This window comes from Vidua chalybeata, chromosome 10 (genome assembly GCF_026979565.1).
Source record: "Vidua chalybeata isolate OUT-0048 chromosome 10, bVidCha1 merged haplotype, whole genome shotgun sequence".
Classification (NCBI taxonomy): domain Eukaryota; kingdom Metazoa; phylum Chordata; class Aves; order Passeriformes; family Viduidae; genus Vidua; species Vidua chalybeata.
This window is the reverse complement of record NC_071539.1, coordinates 1,526,570-1,547,489: the sequence shown is the minus strand read 5'-3', so window position 1 is coordinate 1,547,489 and position 20,920 is coordinate 1,526,570. Positions and strand designations below refer to the sequence as shown.

General features: G+C 48.0%; 1 protein-coding gene and 1 long non-coding RNA gene across 4 annotated transcripts; one reads left to right on the top strand and one right to left on the bottom strand.

Moving 5' to 3' along the window:
- Positions 1–1,922: 1,922 nt before the first annotated feature.
- On the bottom strand, positions 1,923–13,934 carry MLF1 (myeloid leukemia factor 1). Of its 3 annotated transcripts, none has more exons than XM_053951263.1 (8): positions 13,827–13,934; positions 8,520–8,694; positions 5,661–5,705; positions 4,751–4,840; positions 4,318–4,446; positions 2,662–2,821; positions 2,267–2,399; positions 1,923–2,117 (listed from the first exon to the last, which is right to left on the bottom strand). In XM_053951263.1, exons 1-8 carry the CDS (start codon positions 13,871–13,873, stop codon positions 2,015–2,017), a joined length of 882 nt encoding a protein of 293 aa, XP_053807238.1. In that variant the 5' UTR covers positions 13,874–13,934; the 3' UTR covers positions 1,923–2,014. The 3 variants fall into 3 exon arrangements, with proteins under 3 accessions (XP_053807238.1, XP_053807240.1, XP_053807239.1); XM_053951265.1 differs by lacking the exon at positions 13,827–13,934 and adding an exon at positions 9,641–9,792; XM_053951264.1 differs by lacking the exon at positions 5,661–5,705.
- Positions 13,612–14,895, top strand: LOC128792681 (uncharacterized). Its single transcript, XR_008432505.1, has 2 exons — positions 13,612–13,699; positions 14,325–14,895. It is a non-coding gene; the product is annotated as an uncharacterized LOC128792681 (long non-coding RNA).
- The last annotated feature ends 6,025 nt before the right edge of the window (positions 14,896–20,920 follow it).

The window sequence follows — 20,920 nt, the reverse complement described above, 5'->3', positions numbered from 1 at the left end:
AACTGCCTTTCATACCTGCAAAGGCTCCAGGAGCTGCTCTGAAACAGAAAGAGGCCCTCTCTGTACTCTGTTTGCTTCCATCAAACTTTTATTTTTTGTGGAAAATGCATGCTCACCTCTGGAAACGGAGGGATTTCCAGAGGATCCTGGAGTGGTTCTACTAAATCTCGTCCCATTCCCCCCTCCCTGGGCAGGGACACCTCCCAGAGCCCAGGTTTCCTTCACTGAATTGTTTCAAAGCAGCCCAAACCAAGTAATGCACAAGTCCCTCTGCAGTGTAGCATAAACCAACAAACCCCATAAATAATAAATAACTTTATTAAAGAATTGCAGTTTGAGATGCTTTTACAGAGCACAGCTTGTGCCTTACATTGGAGAACAGTCTTGGCACAGCAAAGGGATCTGGAGGGAATATTCACCTCTTCTATTGTCATTTCAAACCCAGGATGTGCTTGTTTTATTTCACAAAAAATTCCGAGTTATCAGGTGAATTTTCAATTTAGCAGCAGCAACTCTCCAAGATTCCTGCTCAAATTCCAACATAGAAAACATTGCTGCTGTTCATTACTGAGAAGATCATCTCATTAATTAATTAATTGCAGAATCCATGTTGTCTCCAGTGGATAGAAAACGAGCCCCTGGCTTGAGCTCTGACTTTAAGGGGTGTCCAAGCCCCCCCAACCCCCACTGCTCATTAAATGGTTGAATTATTGCCATGAATATTGATCACATCAATTTATTGCCACTGCTACTTCTCTAATTCAGGAAGAGACCAAATAATTGTCCTTCCCTTTTCAGAGCTCAAGAGAAGTGCTGCTGATTAGGTTCCCACATTAATAAACATTAATTAAAATTAAATAATCTGGGGAAACTGCAGGAAGATGAAATATGATTTAGAGGCTTCTTGGCCAAACAAATATTACTCTTAACTTACTAAACCCTATTTTATCATACAAACAGTACTTTTAATGGCTACATTATAATGGAGCCTTGAATTTATGTAATGCTTTAATGTTATTAATTTATATTATTTAATGTTATTTAATTTACAGTAATTCTTTCTGCTACACCACAGGGACAATTTTGTGTGGTAGAGCAGCACAGGGACTGAACACCCGGAATCCCAGGATTTTCCTGCTCTCAGACACTGCTGGCTCTTCTGAACTATCATCTGTAGATTTAAGGTCATTCTACCCTCAGTAAAACACAAAGAACACAGAAAGGAGAGGGGTTCCTGTATCCAGGGCTCTTTAGAACACAAGAAATGGTGAAATCATTCCATTCAAACTCATTTTTCCCACGTATTTTTCCCATGAGTAACTCCTATTTGCAGCTGATCTCAGGACACTATTATTACTACAGGATAATTAAAGTAATTAAATACTACATTCAGTAATCCTCAAAATGGAAAATGATGGGCTAACTCCACAGAAAACAAACAAAGGATCAGGAATACAAAGTTGACAGATGAAATAGGAAATGAGGTGCAAGCACAGCTTATTAACATAGAAACTCTGATTAATGTAAATTATTGTCATATTTCAGCATTTCCTCTCATTTTATGTTACACCAAGGTGAGTGTGGGGGTTCTGTAACAATTTATAATATGATTTTAAAGGTATAGATAATAGTGCTTTCCAGTGTATTCAAGTTCTGTTAATTAACCTAGAAAATCAGTAATTATTTCAACAACCCAAAATAAAGGAAATTTGCTTTCTGTGCAACTCAGAGTGGGAAGGAGGAGCTGCAGTACCAGGCTTAGTAAAGCCTGAGACTGATGCAGCTAGAGCAGAACAGCTCTGCAAATCCAAGCTGGTTTCAGCAGGATTAGAGATGTTCCATAAAGTGCTTTTAGGCAGAAAGTTGTTGGGTTTGGATTCACTGAGAAGCAGGAGGAGCAAAGGCACAACACAGAGCAGAGATTGGTCACAAATCCGGGTGTATTTTTATGGACACGAGCACTGAGCACCATCATCTGCTCCAGGGAACCTCCATCCCCAGGGAGAGGGGACAGTTATTTCCTGGAGCCCTTCAGGGGGAGGTGTGTTCCTTTCACACTGAGAGCCTCCAAGGAATCCCTGGGCACTCTGGATCCTGGAGCTCCAAGTGGCTTCTCTCTGCAAAAAAGAACAACAGTGGTCACAATCTCCATGAAGAAAGGAGGAATAAAACCTGCACTTCCCCTTGGAATACTGCTCCAGAACTGGCTTTTCCTTCTGCTGCTGCAATTTCCTTATCCTGCAGGATAACAGGGAACTATTTTTACCTTCTTGATCCACTTTCCCTGGCGTTGTAATGGCCACTTCTGGATCCTGAAGCTTCCACAGCTCCTCTGCTTCGGCAAGGCCTGAACTTCATGATCTCCTTCTGCCACTCCTCGTTAAAGGTGTCAGCCTCAGCTGGAAAACAGATACATTTATTTGAAATGTTAATAAAGAGAGGAAAAAACATTAATGAGTATTTGGGCGTTTGGGTAGTGATTTTTAACTTGGTAGTCTACAATTCTCCACATGGCCTGCAACGGTTTTTGGGGATCTGTAAAAAAGAATTTGGATTTGGAGACTTTCAGTCTAGAAGTGTCTTTTAAGATATCTCAAGCTGGAATTTCCAAACCAGAGTGTGAAACAGTGTAAAGCCCATTAGCTGCCTAAAAACACCTACATTCATCCAGGTTGATGAATTCTTGGTTCATCTCTTCATCCCCCGTCTTGGAGTTCTTGGATTTTTTGATGACATGAGCCCGATCCTGGATGTGGTGACCAATAGATATTTTCTCCAGGCCACTTTCAGAATCCTTCAGTGCTTTTCTTGTTTCCTTAACCTGTTAAAAAAAAAAAAAAAGGGAACTGAGTGTCCTTCCAATTAAAAATGAGGTAAAAGAGTTCACAGAATCCCAGCATGCTTTGGGCTGCTGGGACTTAGAGCCCATCCAGTGCCAGCCCTGCCATGGCAGGAACACCTTCCACACTGTGCCAGGTGCTCCCAGCCCCAGTGTCCAACCTGGCCTTGGGCACTGCCAGGGATCCAGGGGCAGCCAGAGCTCCCTGGAAGAATTCCCTTCCAATATCCCATCCATCCCTGCTCTCTGCAGTGGGAAGCCATCCCCCCTTGTCCTGTTACTCCAGGCCCATGCAAAGGGTTAATTCCTCTCCCCATAGTTTTACATCTCTCCTTTAAAAAAGTCCCGTTTTCCAGGCTTTTCCAATTCTCTGATTTCCTGTGTTGGCTGCAAACACACCAACAAAACACAAATCAAGCCTATTTTCCTTCGGCCACCTGAGAGGAAGATAAAACAACACCTCAAGATTTTCAACTGGATATTAATTACTGGAGAAAAACCCCTCAGTTTAAAAACGCTACAGAGCCAAGTTTCCAACGCTCTCCTTGGCAAGAGAAAGAGCAACAGCCGATGCCAAAATTCCCAGCGTGAGGAACAACCAGTTACTGGGCTGTGGTGTTGACTGGCTTGGAAGCCAGGCTGGCCCTTATCAGTGTCCTGGGCTATTATTAGAAGCCTTGTGATAACGGGTGTGCTGGAGCTGGGACACATTCCCAGCCAATCCTGCCCACGGCCTTTAGGGATCCTGTCTAGGCTTTCATGGGTTCACATTCCCGCTCCCAGTTCCCGGCAGGATTAGACACAACAGCTGCACGGGAGCTGCAGCTCAGGGTTATGTAAGTGTCTGGGCAAAGGGGTGCTTTGAAGGCAGGGGCTGCATAAATCAATGCCTCTCCTGGAGTTTAAGTGGACAGCAAAGGGATTCGTTACAGCAAAGAGAAGGGCATTGGAAAATTGCTGCTCTGTGCTCAGTTTTCCCAGCCTTGGATGGGACTATAATTTATTTTGGGGTGTACTTAAAGCACAGAATTACAGGGAGGAAATCAGACCTTTAATACAGAGCAGCTTTGAGAGCCCTGTGTTTCCCTCAATCCCTAAATTTTCTTTGTGCAGTCCAGTGGGCGTCGGGCTCTGCTCCCAGGGGACAGGGACAGGAGGAGAGGGAACGGCCTCAGGCTGGGCCAGGGAAGCTCAGGGTGGACATCAGCAGGAATCTCCCCATGGAAAGGGTGAATAAACATTGGAAGAGGCTCCCAGGGAGGTTTGGGGTGCCCAAGGAATGCCTGGAGGTGGCACTCAGTGACGAGGTGGGGACTGGGCACAGACTGGACTCAATCCAACCTCAGTGATGGCAGGATTCTGTGAATTCCAGAGTAACTGTCTGCAGGAAAAGAAGCTGCAGACACTGCTTTGGTGTGGCTGCAGCTGAATCCTGGGCAGTGCCCAGCTCCTGTGTGCTGGATCCCAGCATCACTCACCCCTCCCGGAGCCGTGCGGGTCTGGGCCGAGGCTTGGAAAACTTTGGGAGGTTCATCCCCCACTTTGGAATAGGTCATCATGGAGGAGGAGCTGAAACTGTGTCCCTCAGGCTGGATGGACAGGTCATCCTACAAAGCAAGGCAAGTTCATGAATGGAAGTTCAAACTTGGCTAAGAGTTATTCCTTATTATTTTATTATGGAAAATATCCCTTCACAAAATTAACCCTCCTGGCACCACATAAAACTTCAGTCTTATCTACAAAGAAGAAAGAAAAATTATAAACACAATATAATCTGGGGAAAAATCCCTCAATTCTTACTATCTCCTTGAGATTAGTCCCATTTTTCTTGGCATTATTTTCTGAGGAATATTTGAAATAACTGGCACTCTCCAGTGCGATAATTTCAGAATGATTTCCAAAAGAACTCACAAATTTCCTGTGCATTTCCAGCATGCTGTTCCTCATGTTTGACATCATCCTGTCCATTGCAGAAAATGGATCCCCAAAATCTGCATCCCACTAAAAAAGGGGGAAAAAAAGACTCCAGTTAAAACAGTCTCAACTCTCCCAGTCCTGGAGCTGGTTTTCACATGCATTTTTAACTCAAAAAGCTTTTCAGACTGCACTTCACACACAGACAAGCCAAAATGCATCTTTTCAAAAGGCAGTTGAGGGAGCTGGATAAAGATGGAAATATTGGGAAGATGAAAGTGGAAGATTTGTCACTCGGATGTCAAACTGACCACAAAATGAGTTTATTTAACAGAAATGTTCCTTGGATATTCAAATATCCAATTCTTTCACAAATGTGTTCATAAACATCACCAGCTTCTGCTCTGAAAGTCCTGTGTGACCCTTCAGGGTTTAAATTTCAAGAAAATAATTTCCAGAGTTATGTATTTCAGCGTTGCAAACTTAAAGCTGCATTAAAGCCCAAAATGAAGCAAAATTAAAGGACAGAAAATCTTCAACTTATTTTCTGAGTACAAGAAATTGGAATCCTCTGGGAAAGAACTATGGGCAGATGCTGGATATTTTACAGGATATTCCAGCCCCCAAACCACAGCTGGAAACCACTCCAATCCCATCTCCAGGGGCTGCTCTGCCCTACTGTGCCACCCCCACGAGAGCATTCTCCAGCAGCACTCAAAGTTTGCAGTTTCCCCAGGGATTACCCCATCCACATCCAGAGGTTACTGCCCCAGGAAGGATTTCCCCCTGGACTTTCTTATTCCCAAACTGCAAACAACACCAAAAGCAGGATGCAAGCACAGAGCTCAGCCTCTGCCACGCTTTGGTTACACACAGCTTACACAGGAGCTACTCCAGGGATACTAACCCCTCTCCCAAAACCTGCAAAGGGCATGAGGGAGAAGCTGGTGGCCTGGAAAAAAAGGAGCAACATCTGGAATTATTATCAGGAACAGCAGAAATTGCTTTTATATGCAGCAGATGACATGAAACATTTCCCATCTAATCAAAATCACTCAGGAGGGCCTTGGTAATTAATTAATCCCTGGGTATGTGGAAATAATATATTTATACTGATGATATTAGAAAGTGCTAACTGCCACCACATCTAATAAATATTGATAAGTGGGTGTGAAAAGCACTTGGAGGTTAGCAAACATTTGAGCCCCACAAGAAGCTTTGTGCCGATTTCACACTGCAGGCCCCACCCTGCAATGCTCCATTCCAGTCAGGCAGCACTGAAAGCTGATTAAAATCAACAAATCAACAAATCATCCCATGGATATTGAGGATTCCTGCAAGGCAGGGCAGTGAGATCCTGGGAAACCCAGGGGTGTTTCCAGGAAACCCAGACTGGAGAGTCAGATAAGGCCTGCAGACACACGGGGTGCCAGAAGGACCAAACCCTTGGCAGGAACTTCAATGGGAAAAGAAGGAATTCTCCAATTCTGGAATAGCTTTAGGAACTCTTCAGGTTTCTGTCAGGACAGATTAGGCAGAGCTGTAAATAATAATATTTTTTTTCTCTCAATATCAAGTCCTCACCAGTAAGAGTTATTAGGCATACAAAGCTTATAAGCTCTGTTTTGTAACACTAAAAAGCCACTAAAATCTGTTAAGCATTTGCCTGATATACAGGATAATCAGATATCCCAAAAAATCCAATTAACAGCATCGCTTAATATGTTTTACCTCATTCCTCCTTCCCTAAAAACTGAACTACAAGCCTGCTGGAGAAAGGAAAAGCAGTTTTAAATTTGAATCCTACAGTGGCACTCATTGAGTTGTCCCAACTATTTCGGTTCCTTTTAAAGCAGTTTTAGGCCTGCTGCAATTTAATTAAACACAGAATTGCAACACTACTAATCAGTGTCAGTAATTTGAATGAAGTGTATTTTGACATGGTAGCAAAGCTCCACCTTTTCCTACATAAAGATGTCATTTGAAGGGTTTCAGTCCTTGGTGGAGCAGCAGTTTGAGATGAGAAGGCAAAAAAAAATCAGTGCTGAGTCTGGTGTGACATCTGACAGCTCTTCAGTGGAACAGGAGGAACATCAGAAGACCCTGGGAAGGCTTTGGCAGCTGTGGAATTCCTTTGCCACAGAGCTCCTGTACCTGTAACTTTTGCTGCAGGCACAGATAAAGGGTCTGGGCCTCACATTTGTCCCTCTCTGCAGGAACAGGGACACAGCCCCTGAGCTTTACAGGTTCTTTCTCTAAAGGAAAAGCTCTGATCTGGCTTTAGGCACCACTGATGCAAGGCCCAAGGATCAGCAGAGGGAAGCTGATGCCCTAATTAGATGCAGTTTCTATATTTGCCAGGAACTGGATGAGCAGGGGAAGGAATGTGCCAGTTCCCCTCTGGAGCTGCAGGTGACAGGCTCTGTTCCAGCCCTGGCCACCAGCCCCTGTCGCCTGCCTTTTCTCCAACGGTCTCTGAAAATCCAGTGGGAAGCATGAAAGCAACAGGGAGGCAGCTGCTGAATATCTGCAGGGAAAGGAACCAGCTCCCAACGTTTATCCTCTATAAATACAGCTCTAGATAAGGGTTAGATATCATGGCCCTGCATGCCCAGAGCTGAAAAAACACTCCAGTTAAACACAGACCATCAGTTTCACTTGGTAACACATAGAAATACTGAATTTCACACCAATTTCCCTGAGCTTTAATTCTTACAGGTTTGTATCTGAGAGAATATTAACAATCAGCCCAAATTCAGAGCATGAAGTGTTTATTCAGCTGCAAAGGGTTTAAAATCCGTGGATGGATATTCCTGAGGTGGTGAAAGCCAGGCTTGTGGAAATCAAACTGAAATAGCTGCACACAAGGGACTGAAGTGCACAGGGAAGGCACAAATATATCATGGAATTATGGAATGGGTTGGGCTGGAAGGGACCTGGAAAGAACCTGGCCTTGAACACTTCCAGGGATAGGGCAGCCACATCCAGGCAGCTTTTAAAGTCAAGTTCACATAAAAAGGAAACATGTGCAGAGAACGTGGGACACTTTTCTCTAACAGAAACATTTCATGTATTCTATTTATGAAAGCAAGCACTGGGTAAGTGATCAGTTGGTTCATTAAATGTTGTCTGTTCAGTGATCAGTAAAACCTGACAGATGTTTAGCAGAGATAAGGAATGTGTTGTGACAGCATAATCCAAAGAGCTTTTCAACAAGAATTTTGTCTGTTTCTTACTTAGGTGTACAAAGAACCCACCAAGTGAGCCATTTAAATGGAGTATACTCCTTCCCCTGAACTGAATTTACTGGTTTCAATATAATTGCAGGTTCAGTACCATTATTTAATATCAGGACTTAATGAATGTGGTCACATCTCCTTAAGGGATACATGAGGCTTCTGGCTCACTTGTGCCATAAAGTCTTAAATTAAATTGAACCAAAAATGGGTTTAGCCCTCTTTCTTCCCTTGACCTATAGGACACATCTCTGAACATCTGTGTGTGTTACATCTGTAGGAAAACGTTCCCCTTACAGCCCTTCAAGCTATGTGTGAAGGCCCCTTACACCTTCAGGGTCACTGCCAGCCTCCTGCTCTTCCTTAAAGCTGCTGTTCATCCTCACAGAAGCAGAACGAGGAACCAAGAGAGGAACCCTGCCGTTTCCCCGAGTGCTGGAAGAGCTGAAGGAGGCCCCAAGAGCAGAGCCAGGCTGTTTCCCAGGAAATGCCCGTCCCAGGAGCAGCCCCTGGAGCTCAGGGCCACTTACCCTGCGGGTGCCCCTCGTGGCCACCTGCGAGTCCCGCTGGGCTCTGCCGCCCGCTCTCCTCTCCGCCGGTCTCTCCCCTCCCTCCGGGAGGCTCAGGAACGGATCCCGCCCAAAAGGCTCGGAGAAGCTCCTCATCATCTGCCTCATGTGCTCATGGTGGGCAGCAAAGGGATCCCTGCGTGCCAGAGACGCACTGGGTTATTCCAGCTGAGGGACAATGGCTCCAGGACAGCTCAAACTCTGGTTTTTAATAGTCCATAGGGGGGTTTATCCATTTTTTTTTTTTACTTTATTAGGACCCAATTGGGCAATCTCCCATTCCTAATAACTTCTGATTTTCTTTTCCCTTCCCATCTCTCAGGTTGGGTGTTTGAGATCTATTTTCTCTCAGCTGCCCTCCTGTGTGTGCCTATTCCTTTTCCTCTTTCCTCATCTTCTCCAAAATATCCATCCTTGGTTACACCTTTCACTCCAGCCTGTGTTTAATACCTGCCAGAACCATAAACTGACCCATATTTTATATCTCACTACTTCCACCTCCAACACCTGACATTAAAGTAATTTATTTTAAATTTTCCCCCTTCATCTTCCAAAGCTTAGCACAGTCCTATTCACCGAACTCGTGTCCCACTGGATGCCTCCTCATCCCTCAAATTTATCCTGCTGGCAGCTCCCATCCTCCTTTTCCTTCTCCCTGTCCCACATGCTTAAAAACACCCATTATCCTCTCAATTCAGGCCAGTTCTATCTCCTATAGTCACCCCCTGCTGCACCAGTGCCTTCCCTCTCCACAAATCCTGCTCCCAGGAAGGAGATTCTCACTGGCTTTTTGTTTTCCTCTTTATTTTCCCCCTCCTCCACTGGTATTCCCAAAGCTTGGCTTGCAAGGAAAACTTCCCTAGCTCTCCAAGTTGGACAAGCCCTGATATTCCTAATTAAGGCCAAAAGAGGAGCAAAGCAGGAATTTTTCAGAAGTACAGGGTATGAGCAGTGCTGCTGCCTGAGGGCCAGGCTGCAAATGAACACCTCCCACACAAACGACCCTGCTTCATTTCCTCCTTCCATCTCATCTTCCTCTTTGCTACCCCACTGAAAACCACTTTACTACTGTGAACACTCACTTCCCAGGTATGTTTATTTAGGTTTAATATACACCTCATCCTCCTTCCCCTCAATTCCTGGCACTCCTCACACCCTCCAGGACAGCACAGCCTTTCCTGGGACATCTCAGGAGGAAAAGCTCCAGGTTGCTCCTGACTTTTCCTTGCCCAGTTATCTCCTGCCCAGCTTTGCTGCTCCCCACCTCTTATCTCCAGCCCCACAAAAAAAAACAGTTCCCACATCACGTGGCTGCTTTGATCCTGTGCCAAAGTCACACTTAATGTTTCTTTTTTTTCTCTTTCAAGTGAAAAAGACAAACACGAGGTTGGATTCATTTTGAAATACGATTTTTTTTTTAACACAAAAATATCCCTTTAAGTTATGCCCAGACTTAAACTCAGCCCAGAAGAGACTTTTGAAGTGTTTCAGTGATGCCATGGAGCAGCCCTGCTCCCAGCCTTGGCTCCAGCCTGGGGTGATAAGGAGCTCACCCAGCCCAGGATGAAGAACAGATGGAAAAAGGGCTGCCATGAGCCAAGGGCAGGGAATCACACGGGCACAATTCCAGCAGATCCCAAACCCCACAGAGGTTTGGTTATCTCACACAAAGAGCTCCTTAGTACCAGGGACAGGGAAATCAGACACAAACTGAGGAATGGCAGCCTTAGGAACAGAAGGAAAGGCTCCCAATTCCCAGTTTTAGGGTATTAATAGAAAGAATTAATGCTGTCAAGCCTCAAAAGAAACACCCCAATTTTGGTATGACCTGGAATAGGGTAAAACCAGATAGATAGGGTAAAACCAATGGAAAGGGAACAGAAATCCATGTGGAAGACAAAGTTTCCAAGGAATTAAACCTTGATGGTTCCAATGACTGAAACTCAAACCAGAATGCCAAGAGGAGGAGCTCACCCTGACAAACAGGGATGTACTGGACAAGGGCTCCTGCAGGATTTTAAGATCCTTGCTCCAAGCACAGATTTTATGGGATGGCAGCAGGTGTAAAACACTCTAATTTAACAATTACTGACTTTAAATATGACCTTTTATTGGGGGGGGGAAGATACTTTTGATGAGAAGGATGTGATTTTTGTTATAGCATAGAAGTGGTGAGGAGAAAGTGAGGAGTTCACAGGGCTTTGCACTCCAAATCTGTGCCCTTCACGTGTTGAACACTAAATTATTTTTTGAATTAAATTCTGCATGGAGACAAACAATTTATACATTTATTCTTCCAGCACTCTGCAGTAACAGATTTTTGTCTAATATGTATTAACCTGACATTAAACATGCAAGTATAACGTTACTGCTTACTTCAGTGCATGAAAAATCAGTCCTAGAACAAAAAATCCCATTTATTACTTTTGTAAACTGTACTTTGTATTAGAGGTGTTTCTTTTTATTAGCTATTAGATGGATATTAGATTTGTTTTCCCTACTCAGGAAGTTATGTAAGGCTGCAGATTCCCTCTGGAGAAAACACCTGGCACAACAAACTCAAGAGAATTAAATGCAGAGCGTGCAGTTGGCAGGGCAAACACAACTCCTGCACCTGGGCAGGGCCTCAGGGATGGAGCCAGCACCTTTGGGTGAGTGACTGCTGCTTCCCTGGGACAGCTGCTCCCACAGGGGCTCCAACCCAGCACTATTTCCAGTTCAGCACCAAACTCTCTCCTTATGAGGCAGCTGGAGCCCATTATGACTCTATTTTGGAAGCTAATCTTATCTGAGGTAATCAGCTCATTTCCTTCACTGTATGCAAAGCAGCCTGACAGGACAGTGCTGAGAAAATGAGTCTCCATTTCCAGCTCATCTTTCACACACACTCCCTGCCTCCACCTCCTGCAATCCCTTTTTCCCTACACCAGTGGCGACAATAACAAGGAATAAATTAATAAATAAGCAAATGTTATCTCAAGCAGGACCTAATTTCTATTATTACTTTAATTTCATGCAGTGGAGCTGCATAGGGAAGTTTCCTGCACAGAACTCACGAGTTCTTATAACAGCAGGAATATTCCTAGAAACCAAGAGTGCTAATCTATGTAGCACAGCTTTGGGAATTCTCCTGGAATGTGCTGCAGCTCAGCAGGAGATTCTCCTTTAAGCAGCCTCAGCCAGAGCTCCCAGTAACCAGGAGATCCAGACAACAAACCACATCACAGGGCCTGCTGTTCCCTTCCTCACCCGCCCCTTATCTTGGCTGCTAATTAAATTCCTGAGAGTTTTTTCAAAGATTTAAAATAATTATCGAGGCTCCTCAGCATGCTCTGATCCCATTTTCATCCACTACAAATCACAGTTTCTGACCAAAGACATGAAAAGGGGCCAGAGCAGGTAATTCAGCAGCTCTGGCTGACGAGAGAAGCACTCACATCACTCACTCCTTACATTTAGATTCCAGTGACAAAAGAGGATTCCCACAGGGAATAAACTGGGCTCAGACTTGAACACACAGACAGGAACCACCACTGTGCTCATGGTAGGGAAACAGAATCACAGAATGGTTTGGGTTGGAAAGGACCCTAAAAGGTTCCAGGGACACCTTCCATCACCCCAGGCTGCTCCAAGCCCCGTCCAACCTTGAACAATTCCAGAGACGTGGCAGCCACAGCTTCTCTGGACAACCTGTGCCTCACAGGAGTAAGAACAAAACCCAATCTGCTGGGGAAAAGCACCACAGTCCCCTCGGGAAATGAGCACAGGGAGACAATTTGCCATCAGTGCTCTCACACACACGTGGCAAAGCTTTAATTGAAGGACACCTGGTGCTCTAAGAAGTGCTGGCATTGAGAGGAGTTCAGAGGCAGCCTGCGGCTAAGTGATTCATTAAACACGCACACAAATCCGGATGAGCTGCACTGCTCAGAACCTGTACTTAGGAAACTGAAGAGCAAACAAACTCCAGAATCTCCAGCCAAGGAGGCGAAGAGCTCCTCAGTGTGAAATGTGGATTAAACCCTTCCCTGCCGAGAGGGGAGGCAAACTCCGCTATTGAGCCTCGCTGAGGACGTTTAACCGCTACAACGGCTTCAGGGGGGCTCGGGGGGGGACACGGGCGGTGAAACGGCCCCGACAGCGGCACTGGCTCCTCTCCTTCCTCCTGCACCGACCCCTGGAACCCGCCCTGGTCCTGACACCCGCCCCGACCCCTTTAACCACCCCGGTCCCGGTCCTTCCACCGGCACCGACCCCTTTAACCCGCACCGACCCCTTTAACCACCCCGGTCCCGGTCCTTCCACCGGCACCGACCCCTTTAACCCGCACCGACCCCTTAAACCACCCCGGTCCCGGTCCTTCCACCGGCACCGACCCCTTTAACCCGCACCGACCCCTTTAACCACCCCGGTCCCGGTCCTTCCACCGGCACCGACCCCTTTAACCCGCACCGACCCCAGTCCTTCCACCTGCCCCGATCCTTTTAATCGGCACCGACCCTCGGGTCCTTCCTCCTGCACCGACCCTTGGAACCCGCCCCGACCCCTTTAACCACCCCGGTCCCGGTCCTTCCACCGGCACCGACCCCTGGAACCCGCCCCGACCCCTTTGACCACCCCGGTCCCGGTCCTTCCACCGGCACCGACCCCTGCAACCCGCACCGATCCTTTTAATCGGCACCGACCCCTGGAACCCACCTTGGTCCTGACACCTGCACCAACACCTTTAACCCGCTCCGGTCCTGACACCTGCCCCGACCCCTTTAACAACCCCCCGATCCCAGTCCTTCCACCTGTCCCGATCCCTTTAACCTGTCCCGACCCCCGGGTCCTTCCTCCTGCCCCGACCCCTTTAACCAGCCCTGGTTCTGACACCTGCACCAACACCTTTAACCAGCCCCGATCCCTTTAACCTGCCCCGATCCTGATACCTGCACCAACACCTTTAACCCGCCCCGACCCCTTTAACCTGTCCCGACCCCTTTAACCCGCCCTGGTTCTGACACCTGCACCAACACCTTTAACCCGCCCCGATCCCTTTAAGCTCCCTCGAGCCTGACACCTGCACCGACTCCTTTAATCGGCACCGGCCCCCCGGGTCCTCCCACCCGCACCGACCCCCGGAGCTGCCTCAGCCAACGGTCGGTCCCGCACACCCACCCCTCCCTCCCCTCTACAGCCCCGGACCGGCCCGTCAGAGCCCACCGCCGCCTCAGCCCCGCTCTCGGCCGGTCCCCCTCCGCCTCACCGCCGCGTCCCGCCGCTCACCTGAAGAAGGGATCGTCCTCGAAGCACCTCCGGAGCCCCCCGAACATGGCGGCGGCCGCTGCGCTCTGCGCGCCCCGGGCCCCGCGCGGCCCCTCCTCACCGCGCCGCGCGCCGCCCCGCCCGCGCACGTGACCCCCCCCGGCCGTTCCCATTGGCCGGCCCGCCGCGGGGGAGGGGGCGGGGCTTCCCCCCGCGCGCGCCGCCGTTGCCGTGGCGACCGCGGGGCCGCGGCTGCGGACGGATCCCGGGGGCCGGGGAAGTTCCGGGAATTCGGGAATCGCGGGGAAATCAGCGCGGGGATCGCGGGGAAATCAGCGCGGGGATCGCGGGGAAATCAGCGCGGGGATCGCGGGGAAATCAACGCGCAGCCCCGCTCTGCGCCCCCGGTCCTGGGGAGTGCGAGGCGGGGACAGGCCCGGCCCCCGCGGGGCTGCGGGCGCGTCCCGCTCCTCGGCGCTTTGAGAACGAAAATTCTTTTTTTTTTTTTTTTCCCAGTAGATGGCAGCAAAATAAAGCTGCGGCCTCCTCCCGGCGGCTGGAAACGGGCGGAGCGAGGGACGGCAGCGAGAGGCGTCCCGGAGCAGCCGTTCCAGGGATGCAGCGGGCACAGGGATGCTCCAGGGCTCTTCCCCTTCCCAAGGCTCCGTGGCAGCTCCTTGTCCCTGCCCTGCCCTGCTTTGGGCCGGGTCACGCTTAAAAAGGACTCTTGGTTTTAGCAGAAGAAGCAGATAAAAGGGAAAAAAAAAAAAAAAAAAAAAAAACCAGCAAACCTTTGGAATTGTCAAAGGGAGGTTTCAGTGAAAGCACGGATTTGGGAGATCTTTCCCAGCATTAATCACAGAGAGGATTTTGAGAGGATGAAGTTCCAGCAGCAGGAGAATTTGCAGAATTTTGTATTTGATGCAGGGATTGTGTTAAAGGAAATCCACCTGGCTGGTTTGTGACAAGTGGAACATTCCAGCCTGGAATGGCTGCCCTAAAACCAACCACAGCATCTCCGTTAATCAGAATGTTGACACGTAATTAATAAATGGCCACTGTAAATTATTTAATCACTATGCTAACGACACTGCTCATGGTGTTTTTAGTGTGAATAGACTTTCAAAGCAGTTTTAAATATGCTTTGAAATATGTGAGTAACTGCAGTGCAGAGGATGAGATTACTAAAATATTTGTAATATTCTGTGTGTGGCTTGAAACAAAGCTGAATTCTGTGTCTGAGCAATAAAACCCATCCCAGCTGGCACGAGATTTGGTCGTAAAAAGCCCAGCAGAGGCAGAGCTGCCTCCCTGAGCTGGTTTATTTGCTGCTCTCTCCTCCCCAGAGGCCACCTGGAACAGAGGCTGGAAAGGATAAAGGAATAAAGCAGGGATTTATGAAAAGGCCTCAAAAGTCACACCTTGAGCAGTGCAAGAGCCCAGCCAGAGCTACACCCCAGATGGACCCTGAGTCACGAGTTTTCACACTTTTACAAGTTTTGGTCCATTTCCACGTTGGGGTTCATGGTCCAATCCCAGCTCCAGGTGCTGCAGTCCCACCCTCCCAGTTTGCTCTCCTCCATTCCCTGCTGTTTGCACTTTTGGGGCTGGAGCTGCAGCCGTGTCCTTGGTTCTGGGGCTGGAAAAGGATTGTTGTGTGTGCCTGGGCTGTGAGGAGAGCTGCTGGCACTCTGTGTGGAGTTCAGAGTCACACACTGAGGCAGTGCAGAGTCTGGAAAACACAAAAGCTAAAACTGAAGGCTGGAAAACACAGAAGCTAAAACCAAAGGCTTCAGTGTGAGCCTTTCCCTGGCAGCATTCCCTGCCACCACTCACTCCCCAGAAACATTCCCATTCCAGAAACTCCCCATTCCAGCCTGGAGTGAGTCCCAAACCCTGGGATCTGAGCAAGTTCAGGAGCTGAGAGCAGAATCACCCGGTTGCTGTGACCTGCAGAAGTGCTGCAGCCTCAGCTCAGCTCTCCCCTCATGTCCCTTCTCCCCTCTGGGCCAGATCCCTGCAGCGTGATGGATCCTGATGGAACAGGATCCCCTCTCCTGACTGCCATGGAAATACTCCAGGCTCTTCTAATCCCACCTGGTTATCCCAGCATGTTTCCTGTAGGGAATCTGAGGCGGGGCAGTGTGGCAAGCACATTTCTCTCTCTGCACCTCAATAAAAAATCCTGAGAGAGAGAGAAATGTGCCTGCCACAGGGCAGGACACAGGGAATGGCTCCCACTGCCAGGGGGCAGGGCTGGATGGGATTTTGGGAAGGAATTCCTGGCTGGGATGGGATTCCCAGAGCAGCTGTGCTGCCCCTGGATCCCTGGCAGTGCCCAAGGCCAGGCTGGACCCTGGGCTTGGAGCACCTGGGACAGTGGGAGGTGTCCCTGCCCATCCAGGTGGATCTTGAAGGTCCCTCCCAACCCAAAGCATTCCATGATTCCCTGAACTCAGCCCTGGGAAAAGGAATGATCTCTAACCCTGGGACAGGGATGTGGATCTTTCCCACAGCTCTTCCCAGCACTCCACATCAGCCACACTCCCCTGGTTCATTTTGTGCCAGCTCTGACTGCCAGGGATGAAATCTCTCCCAGCCACAGCAGCTCCAGGGCTGGATCCTGTGAGGATCCCAGGGATCAGGCTGCAGGGGTTAATTCCCCATTTTCCTGGATCCTGTGAGGATCCCAGGGATGAGGCTGCAGGGGTTAATTCCCCATTTTTCCTGGATCCTGTGAGGATCCCAGGGATCAGGCTGCAGGGGTTAATTCCCCATTTTCCTGGATCCTGTGAGGATCCCAGGGATCAGGCTGCAGGGGTTAATTCCCCATTTTCCTGGATCCTGTGAGGATCCCAGGGATGAGGCTGCAGGGATTGTTCATTCCCCATTTCCCTGGATCCTGTGAGGATCCCAGGGATGAGGCTGCAGGGATTGTTCATTCCCCATTTCCCTGGATCCTGTGAGGATCCCAGGGATGAGGCTGCAGGGATTGTTCATTCCCCATTTCTCCTGGATCCTGTGCAGAACCCAGGGATGAGGCTGATCCATTTTCCTGAATCCTGTGAGGATCCCAGGGATCAGGCTGCAGGGGTTGTTCCTTTCCCATTTTTCCTGGATCCTGTGAGGAACCCAAGGCTGCAGTGGTTGCTCCTTTTTCAGCTGTTGGAAGGAGCTCATTATGGGATGCTGGGTGCCAGGGATGCAGGGCTGTGTTTGCACTGGGATCCCTTTAATTGCTCAGCCCTTCTCCAGGTCTGGGGCTGCTGCAGCTGCAGCTCCTTTGTGCAGATTAAAAGAGTTCTGTGAGGAACTCCTCGTGCTGCAGCTCTGTCAGGCTGGAGGGCATCTCCAGTGAGATTAATGATGTCTGCCTTAATAGAAGAAAACTTTGCATAAATGAGATTATGGTTTCTGCTGAAACCTGCCAACTCTTATTCATTTGCAGTAAATATTATCTTTAATTAAAAGTTTTAAGGTATCTTGTTCCTGAGCTAATGAGATCTACAGTGATTTCCCTTAGGAATTAATTTACCTTCTTAATTCTTATTCATTTGGGTGATAGGACTATTTAAATCTGCTCCAGACTTCAGAGCTTTCTTGAGCACATTCAGCCAGAACAAAAGGTCATTTTGCCATATTGATGTTTTGTTGGTATTTGTAATTCCCTTGTTCTCTCTCCATCCCAAAGATCCCTGTTTAGGTTCCTGCCCCAAACATTTCCTTCCAACCCCTGAGTTCCTCTTAACTCCTCATGCTGAAAGGTTTTTTTCCCACCAATTTGGGTTTGTGTTTTCTGTTCCCTCCAGAGTAAAAATCAGTTCTGGTGATGCTGAAGAAGACTCTGATTGTGATCAACTTTTCATATAAAATACACTAAAATCTGTGGGAAACACTTGCTGAAAACCAGGAATATTTCTGCCTTTCTGGGAAATCATCCACTCTAATTCCTCTAATCATCCAAAGGATTATTTTGAAGCAGCAGGGATGATGCTTTAACACTGAAAACTGCATTCCTGCACAGGTGTTTGAATGGGAAAAGTGCCAAACTGGGCTGGGAGAACTGGAGCCAGAGCCCTTCCTGAGGCTGGACACAGACTGAAATGAATTCATTATTAGAACTAAATGACAAGGGTCCCTTCTTTAAAACATAAATACGGATGGAAATGAAACAGCAAATTTCAAAGGAAATACCTGGTTTGTACACACAAAGAAGAAACCAAGAGGAAAGAAAGAATTAATGCTCCTTAGCTCATTATCAGCAGATTTTTCTGTTGAAATCCAATGTGAATCCTGTGAGTCTCCTCTGAAGATGCTGGGTCTGACAAGTTTAAAAGTTGGGAAATGAATTACCCTAAGGAGGGAAATGGAGCAATCCGAGCCAGGTGTCGGCCAGAGGTGGTTTTGTTCTGATGAAATATAAAATACCTGTTTATTATATATAAATACCTGTTTATTTCTGATGAAATATAAAATACCTATGCTGTCAGCCTTACCTGGATAAGTTGAACCCTATTTTATATAAGATGCAAGCCAGGGAAAGACAATTCCCCCTTTCTATAGAAAAAAAAAATAATTCAATGTCTTTTACTATTATTCCAATTTTTTCCATTTCCCACCCAACAACTTGTGACAGAAAACCTCCCCATATTCTCTCTTTGTGCACAATTAGGAAATATCCCTAAAAAAACTGCCCTTGTGTGTCTGCAGCTGATAAAAGGAGTCACTTAGAGGCTGCAGGAGGAACTCCTAACCCTGAACTTGCAGCACCAAAAAAGGGGAAAAACACATTTTGGGGCCTGGGCCGGGCTATAAATAGAGCTGTCACCAGCTCGTGGTGGCTGCTGATGACCTTCCTTTTATAGCTCACTGCAGCCCAGCCCCCTCCAGCCACACGAATTAGAGCTTGTCAATTAAGGATCAGCTAATTAGCAATGCTGGCAGGGCAGCAGATGTCCTCTGAGAGCAGGAGGGACCCTCGGGGTGTGTCATGGGCACTCCGAGATTTCCACGTCCATAAGGTCTCAGCAAAGTGGGGAAAAATTGGATTTTTTGGTGTGGTTCTTGGAGGAAGCTGAGAGTCGCTACAAAAGCCAATGCCAAACACCGATCTGAGCACAAAACACCAGTTCCTGTAGGGACTGCCAGACTGGAGTAGCTGGGATGGCTCCTCAGGACCTCCCCGGGCTGGGGGTTTGGTAAGGAGCTGCCAGAGTGTCCCCAGGAGCTGGGTGTGACACAGCCAGCCCAGGGCCTGGCACATCGCTGCCATCCCAACCCAGTCCCGAGACAGCCAGCAGAAGCTTTTTGGGATTTTTGAGAAGTTCTGGGATGCTGCTTTTCAAATCATCTCCACAGCAATGATGCAGTGGAGAGTTCCTGAGGTTTGGGCTTTAATGAATCCCTGACCTTCATTTTCCATCCTGTGAACCAGCATTTCTTTTGATCAGCCCTAATTTCGTGACCTTTGTCTTCTCCTCCTGGTTTTGTTTAGCACAGTGAAAACTGAGGCACAGGAATATTCTTTCCTGACACCATGGCCAGGAGCTGGCTGCAGTGGGAGCTCCATCCCCGATTCCAGGATGTGATCCAAACTAAGATTTGCTCAAATGGGCTCTGTTGCCATCGTGGGCAGCCACTGGTGATGGATAAAGCCTTTGGAAGCACAGGGAATTGTGATCCAGAGCTGCAGCTCTCTCAGTTTGCCATTCCCAAGTCACCAAAAAATACCCATTGAAGGTGCTTGAACACCTTTCTGTGGGATGCCAGAGTTACTCCTTAAATCCTGGCAATCCTTAAATCCTTCTCTGTGCCACTGCAAGGGAGGCAAAAATTCCTGCTCCAGCCTCAGCTCCAGCAGCAGGGAAGGAGAGGGGAAAACCACCTGGATTTTGGTGCTTCCTTCAGCAGCACATCAGGGGAGGAGAGGGGAAAACCACCTGGATTTTGGTGCTTCCTTCAGCAGCACATCAGGGAGAGCAACACCTGAGGGAAGGCACTGATTCCTCAGCACAGCTGGAGAGGCACCAGGAGCAGAGATCCTGGGATCTGGGTGGAATTCTGGAGGATTTTCCCAGGGAAATCTGTCTCAGGTTTATGGTGAAGGTCATCAAAACTGAGCCCAGGTTTGGCCACGGCCTCAAGCTGGAAAGTCAGACAAAAATATAGAACAGATAAAAAAATCTCACCTGGGCAGCAGGAGCTGCTTGATTTATTTGGGGCTCCCAGGAGCCCTTTCCCAGAGGGATGCAAATCCAAGTTTTCCTGGGACTGGCACCAGGTGAAGGCACTTTCAGTCCCTGTTTAAAGCCCGTGCCCAGTTGAGGCCACGCTGTGTTTGTTCCAAAGGGCTCTCCTGCCTCAGGCTGGTTGTGGCTGCAGCTAAAAATTCCTCCTGCTACCTCAGCAGATCTCATTAATTCCATGTTCCAATTAGCCCTGGATAAACTGAGTGTACAAGTTATCACAACATCGAGTTACCAGCTCAGGTTCTGGCTGATTTCACAGGCAGGGCAAGGATAAATTGTCAGTTCTAATCAGCCAGGAGAGGTTTCACTGCTCACTTGAGAAAAAAAAAACAGCTTTTATTACACAATTACTTCTTAATTACATTTCTTGCAGCCCCAAACTTCCAAACAATGTGAGAACACAGTGAGAAACAGCAGACTTAGTAAAAATGGGGGTTTTCCAACTGTTCTGGGAGAGATGGGAGCACGTGGGGACCCTGCTCCATTCTCTGCCCAGCAGTGTCAGGGGTGAAGGAAACCCGAGAGGGCTCAGCCCTTCAGGGCTCCATCCCCAGCAGCTCTGCAGGGATCAGCAGCTCCCGTTCCATTTCCCACGGACTGGCAGAAAGGAGGTGTCCTCACTCCTTCAGCTGCTCCTTCCCAGGTGGGCTGGGGCTGCTCTGCACTTTCCAGAGGTTTTTCCAGAGTGTATTTTTAGTGGGAGAGGCCTGTGGACTGTGCTGTTCCAGAGCTGCTTTCAGTCCATCAGCTTCTGCCGAGGCAGCTGCTGATAAATTGTTGGTAAATGTCAGATAAAAGCAAGGACTGGAGGGAGATGTGTAAGAACATGGAAATTAACATTTGATTTAAATATCTCTTCAGCTGCCC

Coding starts and splice junctions, on each gene's coding strand:
- MLF1 (XM_053951263.1), bottom strand. CDS start 13,873: ATGTTCGGGGGGCTCCGGAGGTGCTTCGAGGACGATCCCTTCTTCAG. Junction 4,841..5,660: donor TTGCAGGTTTTGGGAGAGGG/GTTAGTATCCCT, acceptor CCCCTTTTTTAG/TGGGATGCAGATTTTGGGGA. Junction 2,400..2,661: donor ATTCATCAACCTGGATGAAT/GTAGGTGTTTTT, acceptor TCTGTTTTCCAG/CTGAGGCTGACACCTTTAAC.